Source organism: Hesperophylax consimilis, chromosome 14 (genome assembly GCF_061612785.1).
Source record: "Hesperophylax consimilis isolate HC1 chromosome 14, BYU_Hcon_1.0, whole genome shotgun sequence".
In the NCBI taxonomy this organism is placed as follows: domain Eukaryota; kingdom Metazoa; phylum Arthropoda; class Insecta; order Trichoptera; family Limnephilidae; genus Hesperophylax; species Hesperophylax consimilis.
The window spans coordinates 37503434-37525769 of NC_142849.1; the positions used below are offsets into that span (position 1 = coordinate 37503434).

The 22336-nt window shown below is 35.5% G+C and overlaps 1 protein-coding gene across 1 annotated transcript in view; it reads left to right on the forward strand.

Annotated features, from left to right (window-relative positions):
* LOC149418258 (cadherin-AgCad1-like) overlaps nucleotides 1–22336 on the forward strand; it is a 77246-nt gene that overhangs the window by 32039 nt on the left and 22871 nt on the right. The window contains exons 3-13 of the mRNA XM_089639828.1: nucleotides 2572–2709; nucleotides 6384–6640; nucleotides 7662–7898; nucleotides 13646–13850; nucleotides 14105–14181; nucleotides 14741–14938; nucleotides 15767–15940; nucleotides 18877–19070; nucleotides 19694–19913; nucleotides 20756–20925; nucleotides 21051–21229. Of these exons, the coding sequence (XP_089495954.1) occupies nucleotides 2572–2709; nucleotides 6384–6640; nucleotides 7662–7898; nucleotides 13646–13850; nucleotides 14105–14181; nucleotides 14741–14938; nucleotides 15767–15940; nucleotides 18877–19070; nucleotides 19694–19913; nucleotides 20756–20925; nucleotides 21051–21229 (2049 nt within the window). The remainder of the gene's footprint in view (nucleotides 1–2571; nucleotides 2710–6383; nucleotides 6641–7661; nucleotides 7899–13645; nucleotides 13851–14104; nucleotides 14182–14740; nucleotides 14939–15766; nucleotides 15941–18876; nucleotides 19071–19693; nucleotides 19914–20755; nucleotides 20926–21050; nucleotides 21230–22336) is intronic.

Here is a 22336-nt window from a genome sequence, read left to right on the forward strand (position 1 = left end):
CAATGGTTAGCAAATGTTTGGACATACTTTGTGTAACAGAGAGTATGAAATAAGGGAGCGGTACACTGCAGCATAATGATAGGCTCGTCATTTGGTCTGAGAGACCAGAGTCAGTCCAGAGTAAGTCCGAGAATAATGTGGATCAGGTTCAAAATCGGGTTGACAAGGGTGTTTCTTGTTGTTTGTTATGCCCCTGTCAATTCTGAGAGTGACGAAGAGAAAGATGATTTTTGGACTGGTGTGAATGATGTAATGAGACTGAAAAACATTAATGAAAGGATTATAATGGCAGGCGATTTGAATGGGTGGGTGGGAATTAGACGTGACGGATTTGAATCGGCCTTAGGTATGTTTGTGGATAAAAGAACGAATGACAACGGGAACAGAATACTTGAAGTATGTTTAGAGTGGAACCTGTTCGTGTCCAATACTTTTTTCGATTTCGGTTTCCGGAAGTGCTTCCAGTGAAGAGAAGGATCGAGCGAAAGAAGTATATAAGGAATGTAAGAAAAAAGTAAGAGTTGGAGTGAAAGAAAGAAAGAAACGCCTGGAAGAGGAAGAAGGAATGAAAATGACAAACCATTTCCAAGAAAATATTAAGTTGTTTTGGAAGGAAGTCAAAAGGTCCCTGTATTTCCCAGAAAACGGAAGCATGAAAGTGATAAAATCGAAAGATGGAAAAATGTTGACGAATGAGGAAGAAATAAAAGAGAGATGGATGAAGTATTTCGAGGAAGTCTTTGAAAGCGAAGTGAGTGACAGTGATTCCAGCGGCGAATCAGATATGAATGATGATGGAGTGAATGTTACCGAAATTAGCATGGATGAGATAGAAAGATCAATTAAGTGTATGAAGAATGGTAAGGCTGTCGGTTTCGACAATATTGCTGCTGAATATTTTAAAGGAGGTAGCCGTATAATTCTCACATGGGTGTGCAATCTTTTTAACCAATGTTTAAAGGAAGGTTACACGCCTTTAGATTGGAGAAGGGCTGTGATCATGCCATTATACAAAGGTAAAGGGTCACGTATGGAATGTGGGAATCATAGGGCTATTAGCCTGCTAAGTTCAGTTGGCAAGCTGTATGGTAGAATTTTGATTGAAAGAGTAAGAAAGGAAACAAAGGATAAAATATGGGATGTGCAAGGTGCTTTTATGAGTGGTAGGGGTTGCATGGACCAGATCTTCTCATTGCGTATGCTCACTGAGAAGTTTCTGGCAAAAAACCAGAAACTTTTCTGTGCCTTTGTAGATCTACAGAAAGCATACGACCGAGTCGACAGGAAAAAGCTATGGAAGGTGTTGTCCAAGTACGGAGTGAATACGAATCTGACTCAGGCAATTGCGTCTCTGTATGAGGGAAGCGTTGCATGTGTTAGGGTGAACGGTGATTTTACGGGGTGATATCACAAAAGGTGTTAAACAAGGCTGCGTAATTTCACCATGGTTATTCAATCTATACATGGATAATTGTATGCAAGAATTGAAAGAGGTGGGATTGCGCGTGAATTTGAGTAATTTGAAAGTATGTTGTCTCTTGTATACTGATTATGCGGTGCTGATTGCTAATAGTATGGATGATCTGCAGTCTCTCGTGTCTAGGATGAACGAAGTATGCATGAAGAATGAGGTAATGATGAATGTAAGTAAGTATAAAGTAATGGTGTTTGAAAGAGAGAGTACGAAAACAGTGTGCAATATAGCTGTGAATGAGGAATACTTGGAGCAGGTGGATGAGTTTGTGTATTTAGGAAGCATGTTTACGAGAGATGGGAAGGCTGACAGAGATATTGAAAGAAGAGTAAATGCAGGTAACTCTATTAATGGAGGACTGAACGCAGTTGGCGCTAACAAAAAATTGTCCAAAGAAGCGAAGTTAGCAGTCCACAATGGAGTGCTGGTGCCTACCCTGATGTATGGAAGTGAGGCATGGAACTGGCAAAGAAAGGTTGAAAGTAGATTGAATGCTGTTGAAATGAGATCTGTGAGGCGATGTGTGGTAAAACCATGTATGATCGTGTGAGGAATGTGGAGATCCGCAAAGAGTGCAAGGCTGATGTAAGCGTAATGAGTAAGATCAAGAAAGGGACGTTTAGATGGTTTGGGCATGTAGAGCGAATGAGCGAAGAAAGGAGTGTAAGGAGAATATACGATGCAAATGTGAATGGTAGCAGAATTCGGGGACGCCCGAGGAAGACATGGCACGACCAAGTGAATCAGATACTTGAGTCGGGCCATGTCAAGAGTCAGAACAATAGAAGAGTATGTATGAGACGATGTATGAATGTGAATGAGGCAAGGAGTGTGTGCCAAGACCGAGTTGTTTGGCGGTCAGTCCTCTCTGCCTACCCCTGCGTGGAAACAGCGTGATGGTTAGTTAGTTAGTTAGTTTTTAGAAAAATGAATAGTAATAATTGTTGCTGTACATACAAAGAGACAAAATTCTACTATCGAAATTGGGTGAAGCAAAGGATGCAGAAAAGGGTTATTATACTAATAAACAATTCAATTGTAAAGAAAAGAGCAATAGATAACGTTTTTAATTATTTTACTATAATATTTTATTCCAGCATGGGAAACACCACCTTTTCTGGACATTGACCCAAGGGAAGAGTTGGTATATGGAGACGTCACTGCGCAGGGCCAGATTATAACAATGGATGAAGAAATTGTTGGTGAAGTTACTCTCGGCCTATTCAATTACGCAGGTACAGTAAATTAAATTAATAATAATACATGTTAATCTGTTTTCACACGGTAGATAAGTTCCACAAAATACCAGAAATCAATTAAATGAGAAAATTGGTTTACTTTTCGCGCTTTACTTCGTTTGAAATGAACGAAAAATTCATGACTTTTGCCTGAATCAAAAGAAAATGTATGAAGCAGTTAGGCTAGTTAGGAGAGCGAAGGACGAAAATTATAAATGTAGCCAGAGTTTTTTGTTGTTTGTTTTTGGGGTGTTATGCCGTGTTGCGCTAACTCCTTCTTTAGCCGACGTTTCGGACAGCGTTGCAGTGTCCATCATCAGGGCAGATCCGGTAGATCCGAAGATGTGTAATTGATGTGTAACATCTTCGGATCTACCGGATCTGCCCTGATGATGGACACTGCAACGCTGTCCGAAACGTCGGCTAAAGAAGGAGTTAGCGCAACACGGCATAACACCCCAAAAACAAACAACAAAAATGCTTTTGGCCGTGAAAATCTAAAAACTTACCGTAGCCAGAGTTATTCTTTTTGCTAAAATGTATTCAGAGCAGACCAACAGGATTTTTCAATAAGAGGTGCTATTTTGAATAGCCCGCTATTTCGGTAGATGTTACTTTTGAAGCTATCATTTTTTGACATTTGACAAGTAGAAACTACGCCATTAATAAAAATGGAACGATACACGCTTCAAAAACGCATTGAAATTATTAAAATTCACTTGAGTGAATCAAATGCAAATCATCTTGAGTGATGAGGCCCATTTCCACCTCGGTGGCTTCGTCAACAAGCAAAATTGTCGCATCTGGGGCTCGGAAAACCCAACAGTTATTGTTGAAAAGCCTCTCTATCTTCAACGTGTGACTGTTTGGTGTGGTTTATGGTCCGGCGGAGTCATTGGACCATACTTTTTTGAAAATGAGGATGGAGCAACAGTTACGGTGAATGGATTGCGCTATCGAGAGATGATTAATGATTTTTTATGGCCGGAATTGGATGGTATTGATTTGGACAACGTTTAATTTCAACAAGACGGCGCTACGTGCCACACAAGCAACGAAACAGTTGATCTTTTACGATTGAATATCAAAATAACACCTCTTATTGGAAAACCCTGTACATTAAAAAAAATTGAACAAAGTCCCCAATTTATTATTATAAAGTGACTGATACACTGAAGTGATAAAAGTATGTTCTTTGCCGATTTGATCTTAATTCGGAGATCCACAATAAGTAACTAATTATCGCCCAATCTGTCGAATTTGAAACATAGGAGAGAAATGTGAATAAACAATTGCCGATTTCCTAGGAAGTAATAAAATACTACACAAAAACCAGTTCGGTTTTATGAAAACACTCAGCAGACAAGATGCTATAGCTAATGTAACTTCATATATAATGTACGAATCATTAGTAATCACTAATCAGTAATCGGGTATATTGATAATCATTATAATAATCATATAATATTGATGATCATTTTCGATAGTATATCCCATGAGAAGCTAATGAAAAAATTAAATGACAAAGTAATTGAATAGTTCACTACTACTTAAAAAAATCGTTGGCAAGTCGTAAAAATCAATCTTATTAATAGTGTTCAAGATAGACCACGGAATCCCCCAAGGTATAGTGCTTGGACCAATCCTATTTATCATACAATATAATGTGGTAAAAATAATAGAAAACCACATAATATATGGTAAATAATAATTGTAAACCGGTGAATAGATAATATACGGTGAATAGGATTAGTATATTACGACATTTTCTTTCAACCCTTATCAATAACAAAAGAGAAGACAAAAGAAGGGAAAATGTTAAATTATAGGTTACTGAAGACTTAAAACACTATTTTTCAAGTACATTAATTAAAATACCTAACTCAATAATTCAAATCATAAAAGAAAAAGAAATTTCAAATTTTTAACTGAAAACTGCCCAAAATCAAATACTTTATTTGCACAAAATCATTGTACTTACCAAGGAAGATCTTTTTCAATCGCCTGCCAGAAGCATTCAGGATAAGATTCAAATATTGAATTCCATTAAGAAATATTTTAAAACATTCTTATAAAAAAATATATATCCACTTAAGAGGAAGCTACAAGCCAAAAATGTGTATATTCTTAGTACACCTTATATCGTAGGTAATAGGCATTACAATTGCTTGACAAACGGAGTCTAGAAACATTCGATTTCAAGCAAAAAACTGATTTTTACTTATTTTGTAAATAATTTTATAATAAAGCAAAAAAGATAATCAAGTGAAACTGTCACAGATCTTCAGCTATAAAACAAATCAAATCTTAGCTATAAAACTATATTTTTTAAAAGTTTTTAAAAGTAGTTTGTGTTTATATTTTTTATTGAGTAATTTATTTTTTAATTTTTATTCTACTCAAGGGAAGCGATAAGAAAACTTTCAATTTAACTAAAGCATATTTTTGGTTTTCATAATGTACATCAATTCGTTATAAAGATTAATCAAAATAGTGATTTGGCATTAAGCTTCGCCTTAACCCTTAGGAGTCACAGCCCTGCAATTTCAGTGTTGAAGAATTTTGCCCACTCACGTCACAAAGCACTGCAATTTCAGTGTCGACCATTAACATTAATTTCGCCTTTGGATATTACTTCTACTGGGTTTGTTAAACACAAAAATTAAAATGTCACGTATGGTTTTGTCTTCATGTTGGCCTTAACAAAAATGTATTTTTATTTCTTGAATATTCTTGCCGGCTCCTACGGGTTAAATTAATCAAAAATATCCTTGTCTCATTTATTTCTATAATATTATGCATTATTCTTAAATACAATATACTACTCACACTAGTGTCAACTTTACCATACATATACCACGACAGCGCATTTAACTGCAATGTATTTACTATGTACAGCATGCATAACTGCAATGTACTTAATACAGCACACATAACTGAAATGTACTTACTACATCGCACATAACCGCAATGTGCTTATAAGCACATATAACTGCAATGTGCTTACTATAGCATGTAACTGAAATGTACTCACTACAACATGTATAACTGCAATGTATTTACTACAACGCATATATGTACATGAACCATTATCATTAACCATTACTGATATTATTGCAATAATGGACACTCCCCTTTCAATATCAAGCAAAAGTTTCCATGGAAAAACCTATTGTAAAAACCTTTTTTATATGTACCTCAAATTTCCACCAGCCTTTTTACGTGTTAAATGGTGCGTGCTTCTTAAAAATAACAAATTAAAATTGGAAGATGACCTCATACTCTTTATCTCAAACACAGAGTCAAGTTTCGACAAATTAGTTGACCAGCGGACCCGTCGCATTAATTTGTATCACACGGGTACATATTTAATTTCTGTTAGTGACCTACTTCTTCTGTAAAATTATAACCATTGTTTGCAAGTATAACAAGTAGGTCTTTAAAAATATGTTTTACTAATTTTATTTATTGATGTCTCACAACCCACACCTTGAAAAGCACTGTATTAGACACTTGCAATACAATAACTAATTATTATTTGAAGAAAATGAACCGTTTAATAATGAAAATTTATTGGCCGAAACAAAAACTTCGATTGGTCACTAGGTAAATGTAAATACATATTATTCACTATAAGGAATACAATGAAAAGTCTTTATTTATGTTTTTAGGCAATACACCGCCTTCTATCGAGACCTTTTATACGGGCAATAATAATAACTTGGGTGCAGAAATAAGACAAGGAGATGCAGTTGAAGGCAAAACATGGTATCTGTACATCACCAAAAAACAAGATTACGAGATCTCCGCACAACAAAGATATGTTTTAGATTTCAATGCAGGAGGCACTACCAACACTCTGTACTTATTCATCAAGAATATAGATGACAATCCTCCAGTCATTCAAGGAGGGACGTGTCAAGTGGAGGTAAAATATATTTAAATATTAGTCAAAAATCTTAATGTTTCATTTCATTTATTTGTCTCTGTTTTATTGAGATTAAAAATAAATAATAATAAGGTGCAGATAATCAGAATAAAGTGTACTTCATTTTATTTTTATTAACTAACTATGCCAACTAACTAACAAGTGTGGTATTTTTATTCATTTTGTTTTTATTTTTGTGCCCTTCTGGAAAACATCAATTTATTAGCTGTGCTATTTAGACACTATACTATATATTGGCTTGACAGTGGTTGAACCCGCAGTGATAATATTTGGAGATTACCCAGATTTTAAACTGTACTATATATTGGCTGGACAATGGTTGAAACCGCAGTGATTATATTTGGAGATCACCCAGATTGTAAACTGTACTATATATTGGCTGGACAATGGTTGAAACCGCAGTGATTATATTTGGAGATCACCCAGATTGTAAACTGTACTATATATTGGCTGGACAATGGTTGAAACCGCAGTGATTATATTTGGAGATCACCCAGATTGTAAACTGAACTATATATTGGCTGGACAATGGTTGAAACCGCAGTGATTATATTTGGAGATCACCCAGATTGTAAACTGTACTATATATTTGCTGGACAATGGTTGAAACCGCAGTGATTATATTTGGAGATCACCCGGATTGTAAGGCTTCTTTAATACTGGGTGTGTAGCGGAAATTGCAGGCGGGTGTTCCAAACTTGTTTGAACTAGTTGTACACTCGTACCTACAGTTCAACTCGCGATAGTTTCAGATCAGTTTGCATTCAAAGTGAGCTCTGTCAAATGATTTGCATGTACTAAATACACGGTGTCCGGAAACTCGTGATACAAGAGGGATACCTCACAACACACCCCAATTGGGGATGCCATAGTTTCACTGGCTTCAGATGCTTGGGGCCAGTTGGGGCTCTTGTGTGGTGTTACACCCCCTGCCCTTTATCATCACCCCCTCCCATAAAATATTTTATTAATGAATGTTTCCTTTGTCCTTATTCTCCAGGAGCTGTATGTGGGAGAAACAGACTGTGCTTATTATGTGACAGATGCCGACGGAGCACTGAGTATTGACGCCATGAAATTCCGCATAGATTATCGGGCCGGGGAAAAAGAAGTGTTTGGCGAATTCAAGGAAATCAGAAATGATACTTTAAAAATGTCCATGTGGATTATTCTGACAACTAAGGTAGAACTAGATTACGCTGAGAGCCAAATCCACATCTTTACAATTGTCGCAATGGTAAGTCTGACATTTACATTCGTACATAATATTTCATTTCCCTTTATGGGACAACTTTTTTTAAACGATACGCCCTTAATGGTTTTATTTATGTATTCTATATTCATCGTGATGAACAGAAAAACCTTTTTTTTTTTTGCTTAGTCTATTTAGGTAAGAAAAAAACATGATCAAAATTATTTGTTTTCATTACAAAAAGACAGGTTGGTAAGGAAAAATTTACTTTTATTTATTTGCGTTACAGGAGAATAACTGCTTTGATAATTTTATAGAGAAACTGACCACGATGCGATTTTCGTAAATTTACTCAACATGTGCGAACTTCTGGGCGGTTGGTTCGATTCAAGACCTCTGTGCGTTACCTCAGAATGATTACAACCCATAAGGGCGATTATAACTTGTAAACATAAAGAAATATAGACCTTAATGTTGCAGGTCTCAAAACTATCCGTTTTTAGCTTAGAACCTATAAAGGGTTAAAAGTCACTCACACGCTCAGAATAGATCTGATTTATGGAAAATTAATACATATTAACAATAGGTACTAAATTAATAATTACGTCTCATTCTTCTAGCTATAGAACAGCAATAAGTAGTCTGATTGCTTCATTACATTTTTGTTTTACAAAGTCATTTCAACCGGAAGCCTCAAGTTAACAAAATAGGTTGAATACCGAACACCAACCAGTCGGTGGCTCAGTTGTCATCGCGTTTGGTTCCCACCAGGCGTTGTGTATTCAATTCGTCGGCTGTCTAAGTCCTCCATCACAACACAAGCAACATATTCCATTTACTGTGGTGGTAGTAGGAGTTTTTCAAATATTGTCTGGTTATTCGTAACCCGGGAATGTTTGTCTTTAAAAAATAAGGTATACTAGGGAATTGCAATAGAAAACCACATGATAAATACACCAGCCATTTTCCTTACAACAATGACCTGGGCAAAGTATCGGTTCCACCGGATGAATTACTATACAAGTTTAATTAAATACATAAGTCTGGCAGAGGCACATAAAACCAAAATACGTAATTACGTACAATTTTAGTCAATTTTACATTAAAAGAAAATACACATGTCGCATTAATTCGTAGAATGCGTAACTCCCAAATGTAAAATTTTACCGGAGGCACAAAAAACCTCGTAGTGAAAAAAAATGAAAGACGGCTTATTCTTTTTATTTATGTTTCGAACATATAATATATTTGGAAATTTTTTTTCAATCATTAAACTTTTGTAAGTTAAGGCTTTCTATTTCAAATCGGAGTTAGGAAGTTTACGTAAAAACCGAGAATGGAGATACGCATTTTACAAAAGATACATACTTTTCTGCGAACAGTTTTATGAACAACCTAGCGGAAAATTTGGGAGATAGGAATTTTACATTTACAAAATAAAACACAACAATGTATGTGTATGTCGAGGCAGTCTATTTAGATGCATTTTAATGATTTTAATGATGCGGAAGGTTATCGTTAAAGGAGTGGTAATCCTTTTCTAATGTCTGTTTTAAGTCTTGTAAATGCTGGTACTTTTCCTTCCTTAAGGGATTAAATCTGACTCTCAAGTGAAATCTTCAAACTCTGGAGATCATTACAGATTCGGCGACGGTTTTGTGCTGGGTGAGATCTACACTGACCGGGAGTAGTCGTGTCAGAGATGATCGTTAAGTGACGCTTGGAGTTGATGAAGGAGATTGTCGATCACCCTTGTTGTCCTGTAGAAATAAAACTGATGTACTTACTAGGGTTTGCAAGACCCGGGCAAAGAGTAGCCATGACAGGAAACGTTGTGAAAGAGACTCCTCAGAGTGTGAAGATAGGTGGGAGAGACTTGAAAGTGGAACTGGTGAGCAAACATGTGCTTTAAGCGTAGAAACTCTTCATGCTCAGCATCACTTTGGAGTAAAGTGAACGCTTCATCTTGCCCGGCTGGTCGATCTCGAGGTGAGAAGAAAGGACGTCGATAGATGCGTGCGTTCCTGCGTACAATGCAAGACAATTGACCCTCCACCATCATCCCATGAAGCGGGTAATCTTAATGTTGTGACAACCTGGAGTCGCTTGGCAGTTGATGTTACTCATTTCGGTAGGAAATGTTTACTCACATTTATCGATTGCGGTCCAAGTAGATTTGCCGTGTGGCGGGAAATCGAGTCAGATAATGCAGCTTCGATTATCAGACATTTGGAAGAAGTGTTTCGGGAAAGAGGCCCGCCCAAAGTAGTTCTCATGGACAATGGTACTGCATTTTGTTCCTACAGTGTTACAGATAAGTGTAAGAGATGGAATGTTCGTCAAAGATTTTGCGCGGCATACCGACCAGCTGGAAACGGTATAGTTGAACGACATCATCAAACAATAAAGAGAACTGCAGCCAGAAGTGGAAGCGATCCCCTGCAGGCAGTGTTTCGGTACAATCTTTGGCTGCAAAAAGTCAGGATGATCGAGGTATTGCGCTGTCTAGTATAGTTCACACTTCACACTCGTGGAGACACCCTTCTGCGCAAGTGAATATAGAAGAGGAAGTATTGACTGAGCTCTAAGTGGGCGATCTTCTTGCGGTTAAACCATTAGATGGGAGATGCACATCGTGCATGGAAGGGTGACAGGACTTACTTCAGTCAACAACATCGAAGTAGATGGCATACCAAGACATGTGCTTGACCCGCGGAAGATGCCTGACAGAGAACGGACTGTGTCTGAGGAGAGACGAGATGGAATTGCCGCACGTTCCACCGTAAATATTTTGGGTTTGTTTGAAGAGGACAGTGAAGAACCGGTTCCAGATATGCATTAGGAGGAGATCCACTTGCAAAGAGATGGTGACCTTGAAGAAGAGATAATCACAGAACAAGGACCTATTAGGTATTTACGAAACCGCAGAGGCACATAAAACAAGAGAGCTACGGCAGAGCGTCACACGGTGCAGAAGACGTCAGTTTAGACTACAGATACAAAACACTATTCGTGACTTCACAATTAAAATTAAGGTTATAAAATGTTCAAAATTGATTAATCAACTTATCTCAGTTAATTTCACGGTAAAACTATTACACCGTAAATAAATTTCCTCAGTCAAAAACACAACAAGCGTGCACGGCTCACCGGCCAATACTGAATTAAGGAGTTACGAAGTATTCGCGAGTAAAAATGGCACCATGGTGTTACGCAGTTTCCTAATTTGTGTTTATCTAAAAGGTTATTTTTTTTTTAATTTTCGAGTTTTACTAGTCGATGCGGGTCTAATTTTAACACCAGATGGCATTAAAAACGTATTTTCGAAAAATTTGGAGTTACGCAGTCTACGAATTAATGCGACGATATAGAAAACTACAAACTAAAATGAAAAAACTTTTTTTTGTATAATCCTCCTCTCTAGGCTGAGCCTGTAAAAAATAAATTGAATTTTAAAATCCTAAAATATAAAAAAAGAAAACAAAATATATACATATAGGCGTGAAGTTTGTTGTTGTTTCTAGCTCATCTTTCAAGGGTGTTCTAGGCCATCATTTAAAATTATGGAGAGAGGGAATGTGAATTTATACATCAATTTAGTTAAAATTGCCAAATTTAAAAATTATATGGAAGATTGGAGTCGAATTCAGACTTAGAAGAGATGAGATGTTGAATGGAGGGGAGGCAATTATAGATAAGGCTTGATAGAAGAGAGGATATTTTTTTAGAGAGGGACAACCAAAAAATATGTGATCTAAAGTTCCCACTTCTAGACCACAGAATGTACAATCTGAGGAGTCAAGTAACTGAATTTTACAATGTCCAATCCTTATTCGAATAAGTGATGAAATTTATTTTTTGGAGAAATCGTGGAATTGTTGAAACCACAGTTTTGATGAGATAGTCCTTTGTATTGAGGCATATCAGGCTCCCTTGGATTGACTAGCAATGTGCCAATACTCCGACCAAACATTGCGGGATCTATCTTTGAGGATGGAAAAATGTCAGATAGGGGAATGTGGTTTTCAAGGGTAGATGCTCCTTGTTTAGTCAAGGAATCCGCAATATCATTACCCAAGATGCCAAGATGTCCAAATCAGGTTGTACCAAAGCTTTGAATGGAGGCTATCAGCATTCAAATAAATTGAAACATTTCGATAGTTACATTGGTCAGATTGGTGTTTTTCTCCACATTTAAAACATCCGCATGCAGCTTTGGTATGAGCACAACGGCAGCAAACAAAACATTGAGTGGTGAGATAAGTGTACATTGTACAGCCGGTAATGAATTGAATAATAAGTATATATGAGATGGAAGAGATTGCCCTTCAAAGGTAATGTTTGGTAGGAAATGTTGCCCTCAAGTTTGTTGTTATATTGTAGAAGACCTGAATATCTGTCCGCAGTAGATATGTAATGCCTTTGTAGACTATCAATGTACGAAGTTCGTGTTTGAGATAATAATTTTAATGAAGGCTTTTTTGGCAGCACCACCCCAACAAAGCATATAATGGGTGTGTGGGTTTGTTTTTAGAGTCTTCGTTGATATTATGCTACGCATGTTCTTAAATAAATAGATAAGTTTTTTTGACTTTAACTGCTGTTTTATTTATTTGTTCTGTCCGTCTAAAATAGTTATCATTGTAAATACCTAAGTATTTGATTACCTTGTTGGTGGTGTGCACATGCAGTTTTTTTCAAATGTGCAATTGTGTATTGTTAAGTTTTGTTTTCTTCTGGGAGCCAAGCGAAATATTATGTACTTGTTTTGTCTATATTTAGTGTCAGGGATGGTTGTTGTCGGAGATCTAACCTAAATGTCATGTACTTTGTTTTGTCTATAGTTAGTGTCAGGGATGGTTGTCGTCTGAGATCTAAGCTAAATGTCATATACTTTGTTTTGTCTATATTTTGTGTCAAGGGTTGGTTGTCGTCTGAGATCTAAGATAAATGTCATGTACTTTGTTTTGTCTATATTTAGTGTCAGGGATGGTTGTCGTCTGAGATCTAAGCTAAATGTCATGTACTTTGTTTTGTCTATATTTAGTGTCAGGGATGGTTGTCGTCTGAGATCTAAGCTAAATGTCATGTACTTTGTTTTGTCTATAGTTAGTGTCAGGGATGGTTGTCGTCTGAGATCTAAGCTAAATGTCATATACTTTGTTTTGTCTATATTTTGTGTCAAGGGTTGGTTGTCGTCTGAGATCTAAGATAAATGTCATGTACTTTGTTTTGTCTATATTTAGTGTCAGGGATGGTTGTCGTCTGAGATCTAAGCTAAATGTCATGTACTTTGTTTTGTCTATATTTAGTGTCAGGGATGGTTGTCGTCTGAGATCTAAGCTAAATGTCATGTACTTTGTTTTGTCTATATTTAGTGTCAGGGATGGTTGTCGTCTGAGATCTAAGCTAAATGTCATGTACTTTGTTTTGTCTATATTTAGTGTCAGGGATGGTTGTCGTCGGAGATCTAAGCTAAATGTCATGTACTTTGTTTTGTCTATATGTATTTAGTGTCAGGGATGGTTGTCGTCTGAGAACTAAGCTAAATGTCATGTACTTTGTTTTGTCTATATTTAGTGTCAGGTATGGTTGTCGTCTGAGATCTAAGCTAAATGTCATGTACTTTGTTTTGTCTATATTTAGTGTCAGGTATGGTTGTCGTCGGAGATCTAAGCTAAATGTCATGTACTTTGTTTGGTCTATATTTAGTGTCAGCAGGTTATTTTGTCTAACAAATATATTATACAGAAATTTAAATACAGGAGTTGAATTTGTATATTTGTTTCCAGGATTCACTTCCTAACGAGGGGAGTGTCAATGCAGTTGTCCAGGTGATCGACATGCCTAATCAGCCTCCTATCTGGAAAACTATTTTTGCATCTCAAAGGTTTAACGAAAAAACAGAACAAAACTTCAAAGTGTTGGCGGTGGACGGTGATACTGGAATCGATAAAAAAATCTTGTATAGATTACAGTTCAACGAAGAAGATGATTGTAAGTGTGTTCATATTCCGCATATAACTCTGTGATCTGTATCCAGGGCCAGACCTGTGAGGGTGAGTGTTATTTAATTATCAGAGCCTTGGCTCCTTCGTTCATTGGCTCCCGAAGTGGACTGCTTCGATTGCACCCGAATAGGCCATACCACAGAAATCAATCCCGTATAGCTCAAAACTATATTAACAGCTTGACCAACTAACCGGAGTTAAATTCATTCAAATTATAATTAAGATTATTGATTTTTTCAGATCCATTTTTTTCAATTGGCAATGAAGATGGAATTCTGCATGTCGATCCGATAGATCGTGATGAACTTGAGCAAGAGGTTTGTCACTTCAAGTAAAACTATTTCAAGGAGAAAAAACTCCACACTATTATGCATCACGATGAGAATATAAAGACAATATTTCATAATTATTAACATTTCTTTCAAATTTCAACTTCTCACTCAATTTACTCGAAAACAAAAGTTCAAATCAAAAATATAAATATTTATAATCCAATCAAAAATATACATAATATGTAGGAGAAGATAATATGTACTAATAATCTAATTAGTAGAAATACATTTTTAATTTGATAATAAATTTATTGCAAATATTTATGTACTATAAATATACATATTTATAAAGTATGCTTATATTAGGCTTTATATTTTCATCATGTACAAATTTTGGCATAGAAACTAATTAAAAAAGGTTATTCCACAAAATCGACTCCAAATGTGATGACACCATGTACACATAACATTCCATCATGATGATATCTGCACTGCCGAATCCTCCCAAGTCTCTTGACAACCTTTAGTCCTTTGTTATTTGTCTGTTCAAACAAGCAGCTTTTGTTACGGATGTATTTCTAGGTTATTTTGTATTTACTCGCAGGTGTTTGAATTCGTCATAAGTGCCTACAAGATAGACAATGACACATGGGAAACCACAAGCAGCGTGTTCATCATCATTGATGACATCAATGACCAATTGCCCATTGTACTAACTCCCAGATTTGAAATGGATATCGAGGAAGAAAAATTTACATCGCTAGAATTTAAACCAAGTATTTTCATCCACGACAGAGATTTGGTATGTTATTATTTGAATAAACATCTATCAATTTTACAACACGAAATTTTTTGTTATCGATTTACATTTTAAAGAGGTGATAAGTAGAACAAGCAAAGTTGTTTTTTATTTTGGACCTCTTATATGTGTTGCTATTTTGAAACAAAAATTCGGAAAATTCAGTGCCGTACGCACAGACCTCTTTTGAAGCCCAGTTTTACGATATCCATTTTGTCCAACTGGTTTTCTCTCACATGTGAAGGGCCTTCAAAAAATATTGAATCAGTAATTTTGGCGATGTGTAATAAATTACAAGTTTTTTTTTTTATAAAATGAGATAAAACTTTATGTAAAAAGCAGAAATTTTCAGCAATAATTATTTGTGTGAATGCCAAATTTCATGTTAGTATGATTTCTAACAGCGGGGCATGTTTAAACTGTTATTTCTAATAGCGGGATATATTTAAACTGTTATTTATAAAAGCGGGATATATTTAAAGCGTTATTTCTAATAGCGGGTAAGTAAGTAAGTTTTAAGTGACCTCCTTGTATAACTTATTCTAATCTGGGTTGTACCTATTATGACATGCGAATCTCGTAAATATTATTCTTAACTGTTTTGTAAGTAATGTTTGAGTCTTGTTACTTTGACTGGCTCTTAAAACCTGTGTTGTACGAAACATGTAGCAGGGCCGGCCCTAAGCCAAACGGCATCCCTTGTCTAGGTAGGTGAACACTGTAATTAATAATAATCAGATTGTCTGTAGTGTGTGAGTCTTGCAATTATAACCTGTATTGTTTGTAATAATGTCTAACAATTCTAATCTGTTTTATATAATGTGTGATTAGGGTGACAATGCCCAGTATAATGTGACTCTGGAGAGTGTGAACCCGCCCGACGCAGCCGACTCTTTCATCATCATTCCCGGGGATGGCTACCAAAACCAAGAATTTAAAATAATCATTGTGGAAGCATCTAACTTGGACTATGAAAACGTCCCTTGGCAGAAAATAGAGCTAACGGTATTTATTCTGTTTTTACCACTCGGCAGAATATTGAGCTAAGATTGACAATAACTATTTATTTCAATTGAATTACTCGGTTATAATCAGGAAATATCTCTTGGCAGAACATGGAGCCAAGATCGACAATTATTTGTTTAAGTTTAATCACATTTTTTATAAAGTTGCAAGTAAGTAAATACCCTGATGAACATTGATGGAACGTCCCAAATACATTATTACAGTAACAAATGATTTCATACACTTTATTTTGTCCTTTTAACTAGTAAAAATATACATTTGTAGAAGAAGATAATACTAATAATCTAATTAAATGCTAAGAACTTTTTTCCATAGGAAAGCTCATAGCTCAGAAATGCACAAAATAATTTGCAAGGCAGATAGAAATATTACACCTTTAAATTTATACGATGAAAATGCCAACATTTTTATAAATCCCAACCAGGAATTATTAGATTCCTGATCAAATAAAATTTTACACGCAAAACACTTTAATTATCTCAACCAAACGTATGTTGACAAATTTTCGTCAAACAAATGGTTGAGTATTGGAGAGTTGAGCGCAGAAATAGAAGGATTTATGCTTGCCATTCAGGATAGAGTCATTAATACTAAAAATTATAGGAAACATATAATCAAAGATACAAATCAAATTGATGATTTGTGTAGAAAATGTTTGGCTTTTCCGGAAACTATAGAACATATTATATCGGGATGTTCTATATTAGGACCGTCCGAGTATACATTTAGGCACAATCAAGTTTTAAAAATAATTCACCAAAGTTTGGTAATTAAACATAATTTGATTGACTGCCGTAATATAATTATTATGAATACGAACCAAATTCATTTTTAGAAAACGATTTTTTTTAAATATACATATTATGATTAAACTATACTAACAGACCGAACGATTAGTCATAATAGACATGATATAGTTTTACATGACAAAATTAAAAAATAACTTATATCATTGATGTCGCTATACCAAATTCCTGTAATATTCAAAAATCTGTTAATGAAAAAATAAGAAAATACACAGATTTAGGAAATGAGATAAAAAGAATTTGGCATTCTCAGACTTTAAAAATATTACCATTCGTTATTTCGGCTACTGGCATTATACCTAGCTCTCTCATTAAAAATTTAGGCGTATAAGATCTATCAAAAAATTTATATATAAAGATGCAAAAGTCGGTCATTTTGAATACATGTAGGATAACGAGAGATTTTTTAAATATTTATGTTGAGGGATCAGTAGGATTTATAGGCCCTGTTAGAAGTTCTACCGAGCCGAACCCTCTGATATGAAAATATCTGGAGTCAGTGAATTATTTTCCCATTTGATCTCTGGTGAGATGACGTGTTGTTCTTGTATTGTTTTGTATTTATTTTGCTTATATAATGCACTTGCATAATGTTGATTGACTAGATGATCATTTGTGGAAAAGTGTGTGGAAGGGTTTAGTTTTTCCTTTGGGGAAGATTTGACTCGGACATAAAATCGGAAGTGAAATTATATATATACACATATTTAATTTGATAACAAATATATTGTAAATATTTATGTACTATAAATATATATAAAGTATATTTATATTAGGCTTTATATTTTCATCATGTGCAAATTTTGCCATAGAAACTAATTAAAAAAGGTTATTCCACAAAATCAACTCCAAATGTGATGTGGATTAATCAATAATTTATAAATTAATCAATAGTTAGTTGAGAATGGCTCACGTGCGTTGTGTGGTGGTCTAGGCCACTTATTTTTTTATTTAAACAAATACCATAGGGTTTATTTGTCGAAGAAATACACCAAATAATGTCCCTTTATAAAATCATCAAATCCATTGCCATTTTATAAATGCCAATCATAAATATATTATCGTTTTTGTCACAAGTTAAAAAGACAAATTTGTGTTTAACTTATTTAAAAGACCTAACTAGCAGGTACTTAATTTATTTTAAAAACCTACCTAGCAGGTATTTAATTTAGATTAAAATTTCTGAATTTGTTGGTACATATTTAAAAAATTTTTTTACCAATTTTGCATTTTGCAAGAAGCTCATTCATTCACTCAATAAGATTTTGTTCTCAAACTGAAAACATCCCATCCACTTCAAGAAGTCAAGGCAGGTTCAAAGTCAGCAGCCCTGCTGAAGTAATAACAACATTTAACATTGCACTCTCGAAATATAAAATTCTGACATCCTGGATCTGACGTATTCGTAACCTATTGACTGGTGGGATTTGACTGGACGTGTTTATCTATTGGTTTTGATTTTATCCGTCATTTTTTGTGTTAAAGATACGTACACCGGTTTATCGGGACAGCGGGTTATTTGGGACAAAACCCAAGGAACAGAAACTAAGAAATTAATTTTTTGGACAAATTCCAATCTGAAGTTGATGCAAAAGTAAAAGAATTTTAGGCGGGCATGCGGTATGCAACGCGGTTGTGGGGAGTGGTTTGCGCCATTTCATTCGGCAGTAATTCGGTAGACTTCACTGTTTGGGTTACTGTTATTATGAAATGTTATGAAAAATTAGAAAAGAATAAAATACGACTTTGTATTTAATACCACTTTACTGTATATATACCGGTTTCAGTTCACCCCGAACCTTCATCAGTGTTATATGAAAACATATTATTAAAGATGTTTGAACAATTTGAAGTTTATGTTTGGACAATCTAGCAATTAGACTTGTCAAATAGCTCCATTTTAAACATATTCACCTCCCATCCACCTACTTTCACCCCTACCTCCCCCACACCCCCCATCTATATATACCCACTATCGCCCTCAGCCTTTTACAAATTTTGTTTATTTGCAAGTCCCATAAAGTTGCTTTGATTCCAATTATTTTGCTTATTGTTTGATTTGATTGTTGTTTCATCTTTTGATTAATGCAATGTTTTTATTATCCTCAGATAAAATCAACTGAAAAAAAAGATCCCACTCACATAGGAACTGCGAGTGTCCATTTGAACTTGATCAACTGGAATGACGAAGTGCCTATATTTACGGAAGATGAATACACTGCCGAATTTGAAGAAATTGTAGGAAAAGGATATAAGGTAGCGACGGTTTTAGCTAAAGACAGGGACATCGGTGACAGCGTAAAGTGAGTTACTGTTAAGTAAAAATCATATAATACAAATACCACAATTAAATAATAATAATATAACAACTCGTATTATGTACGAGTAAAAAGTCATAAAACCCAAACTCCGAGACTCGAAAGCGGCGTAAGTCGCAAGTCTTTACCCGTGATTTCCGAGTTTCTCTTATGCTGCCAGTACACGTTGGCCCAAAATATATAGAACCACTTGGTGTATATTGGCCATTACACGCATTGGCTGCCAACGGTAGTCACCAACAGTAGCCAACCAGGAAGCAGTTGTTGTTAATAAAAGTACAAACATAGTAAAAATAACATATAATTGACCAATTAAGTTCCGTTCAATGCATCAATGCTGTTTATAATTACAAATAACAAAATAATAAACAAGAGATAAATACAATTTTTAAGACAATGAACATATGGAAGAAATGCTATATGGCCAATTCTCTATGAACTAATCACTGGAGCGATTTTTGGCATATTATGCCAAGTTCGCAAAAATGGTTTGAGCGATCACTTGCAATATAAAAATATGGAATGGACTGTGAAATGTAGGTGGATTCGTTGGCTAAAACTAAACCTGTCAATGTAACTCAAATATAAGACCCTTTTTTCTTTTACAGGCATTCCCTGGTGGGAAGTGTTAACAATTATTTAGAGATTAACGAAGAAACTGGCGTGATCCTCGTCTCCAACGATAATGCGTTTAGTTACAACCGACAAGATGAGATAATAGTCCAAGTCATGGCTAAAGATACCCTCGGAGAGCCCTACCACACTGAGTATGCTCAGCTGACCATTAAACTCATAGATGTCAATCACCAACCACCAGAGATCCAAATGGTAAGTCTAAATCTCCCACCCAGGCGTCGTGAGTTCAATTCCTTGGCTGGCTAAATCCTCCATTACGACAAAAGCATCATTTTTCGCTTACTGTGATTTTTTAAAATATTGGCTGGTAATTCATAACCCGGAAATGTGTGTCTTTCTTAAGCCGTGTCTCCTGCGACTCTGTTTGTGCAAACATTGAACCAAATGTTCGCGCAAACATGCAAAACCATTGCGTCTGCATACAAAAATGTGTACAGCCGCGCACCCATTTTGCATGTTTGCGCGAACATTTAGATAAATGTTTATGCAAATAGTGTCGCAGGAGAAGCTTTTTAAAAAAAACAAAAAAATTGATGGCTTCATTTTAAAAAGGACTTCTATTTAAATTTGTTGCAAGATGTTTATCCTAATCTATAGTTGGCAGACAGAAATCAAACTAATGAACTTATTGTACAATTTGATTTGACACATTGCTGGCCAATCTGAGGACACAAACCTAAAGAAACTCAGCCACTGGGCAAATGGAAGAAGTGGAAGGCCGAAGAAGCAAAGTTGGACTGGTCATATATCTCAGGCGTTCGGAAGGTCGGTGTCCACAGTGCAGGATTGCGAGGAGTTGAGGAGCCTTATCCTCTAGGGAAATCGGAGTGAGGGTCACAATCCTCAGCATTGAGGAGATGACTATGATGGGAGTTATGTATAAATTTAAATTGTGTTGCAAGTTGTGACGCTATTGTGGTTTGAGTTTCTTCTTTGGCTGCCCGAACAGTTATTTTGTAGATCTGCAACAATACGCTTGTTGCGATCATTAACAAATATTTAGAAACTTAAATTTCATTTTGAAATCATTGCAGCCCCAAGAAACGGTTCGTGTGGAAGAAAACGAACCCAAGGGCCACCAAATAACAAACTTAATCAAGGGAAGTGATCCTGATAAGAAAGGTGTAGTTAAATTCTCCATAGATTGGTCTAAATCTTCTGCCACCAAACCAGGCAAAAATGTGAACCGAGAAGATTTCGTTGAGTAAGTGATTTATGAAAATTTTAATAAAATTTACAATTCATTACTGAATTAGTTATTGAGACAAATGAACTAAAGAAGCTATCTAACGTCTTCCCACCAATAAAAGTCACTCATTTTAATTTTAGATGTGTTGAAATCGAAACTTTTATTACGGATCCTAACAAGTTGGGAGAAGCCTTGGGAATTTTGAAAGTAAAGGAGTTGCGGGACAACGTCACAATTGACTTTGAGAAATTTGAAACCCTCTACCTTTCAATTGTGCTCACCGACACTGCTCAAACCATTGGAACTAACTTTGCTACTGGTAATCATACATACATATTTTAAATGTTTTTTAATGTACATATATTATTTGTTTATTTATTATAATTTTATACATCCACGGGGCTTTTAAATTAGGTACATAGGGTTAGTAATAAACTGTTGTTTAACTAGGTTTACAATCGGATAAATAAAAATAGTAAAAAAATCTAAACATTTTCGGAAATAATATTTTGACATTATTTAAGTAAGTTTTAAACATCATATTTGTTGTGTTAAATAATGTTATGAAGGGGAGGAATTGGCGAGTTTGCTATATAAATTGTTGGTGAAGGATTACAAATTATACTAAACTATATTTAATTATATTAAACTCCTGAGTACCAGACTCGGGAGTTTGCAATAGTCTAGCTCCTAACTACAACTCTAGTCGAATAGGTGATTATTTCTGCGCTGTTATGTAATTATGTGCAGTATTATTTTGAACAATATGTTTTTTAGATAATAGAAAGAAAGGAGGATGGGACAAAAGTATTGTCAATACTGGTCACCGTCTGTGCAGTTTGGTCGTAGCTCTGCGACAGTGGACACGCTTGCAAGCTATATCTCCCTTTATTTCTATTATCTATGCACGAGGGCTATTATTGTTTGTAAGGTCCTGCTTGTTTGTCAGCCTTTTTGTTCAGTCACAGTAAATTCTTCCAATGGAGAGGTCGTTGAGCGCTCCCGTGGGATATTGTCACCACCCCCCCTATTCACCCAACTTGGCGCCTTACGGACTATCACCTTTTCACTAAACTAAAGAAGATTTTGGGTGGGAAACGTTTTGCCAACGATCACGAGGTCAAGGAAGCTGTGAAGAAGTGCCTGAAAGCAGTGGCGGCATAGGGTAGATTGGCACCCGGGGCGGTTTTGTATTGAGCACCCCTACTTAAAATAAAACACCGAATACTAAACATGTTTACGAGACTTTATTTTACTGAAATATTCGATGACATTATCAAAATTTATTTTCCTGTCTCTTTCAATTGATAAAATCGAAAGATTGGTTAGTCGCGCTTGGCTAATTGTGGATTTTAAATAAGATTTTATTAATTTTAACTTTGAAAAGCTTCTTTCACATGAAGCCACCGAAACACAGATTGTCAAA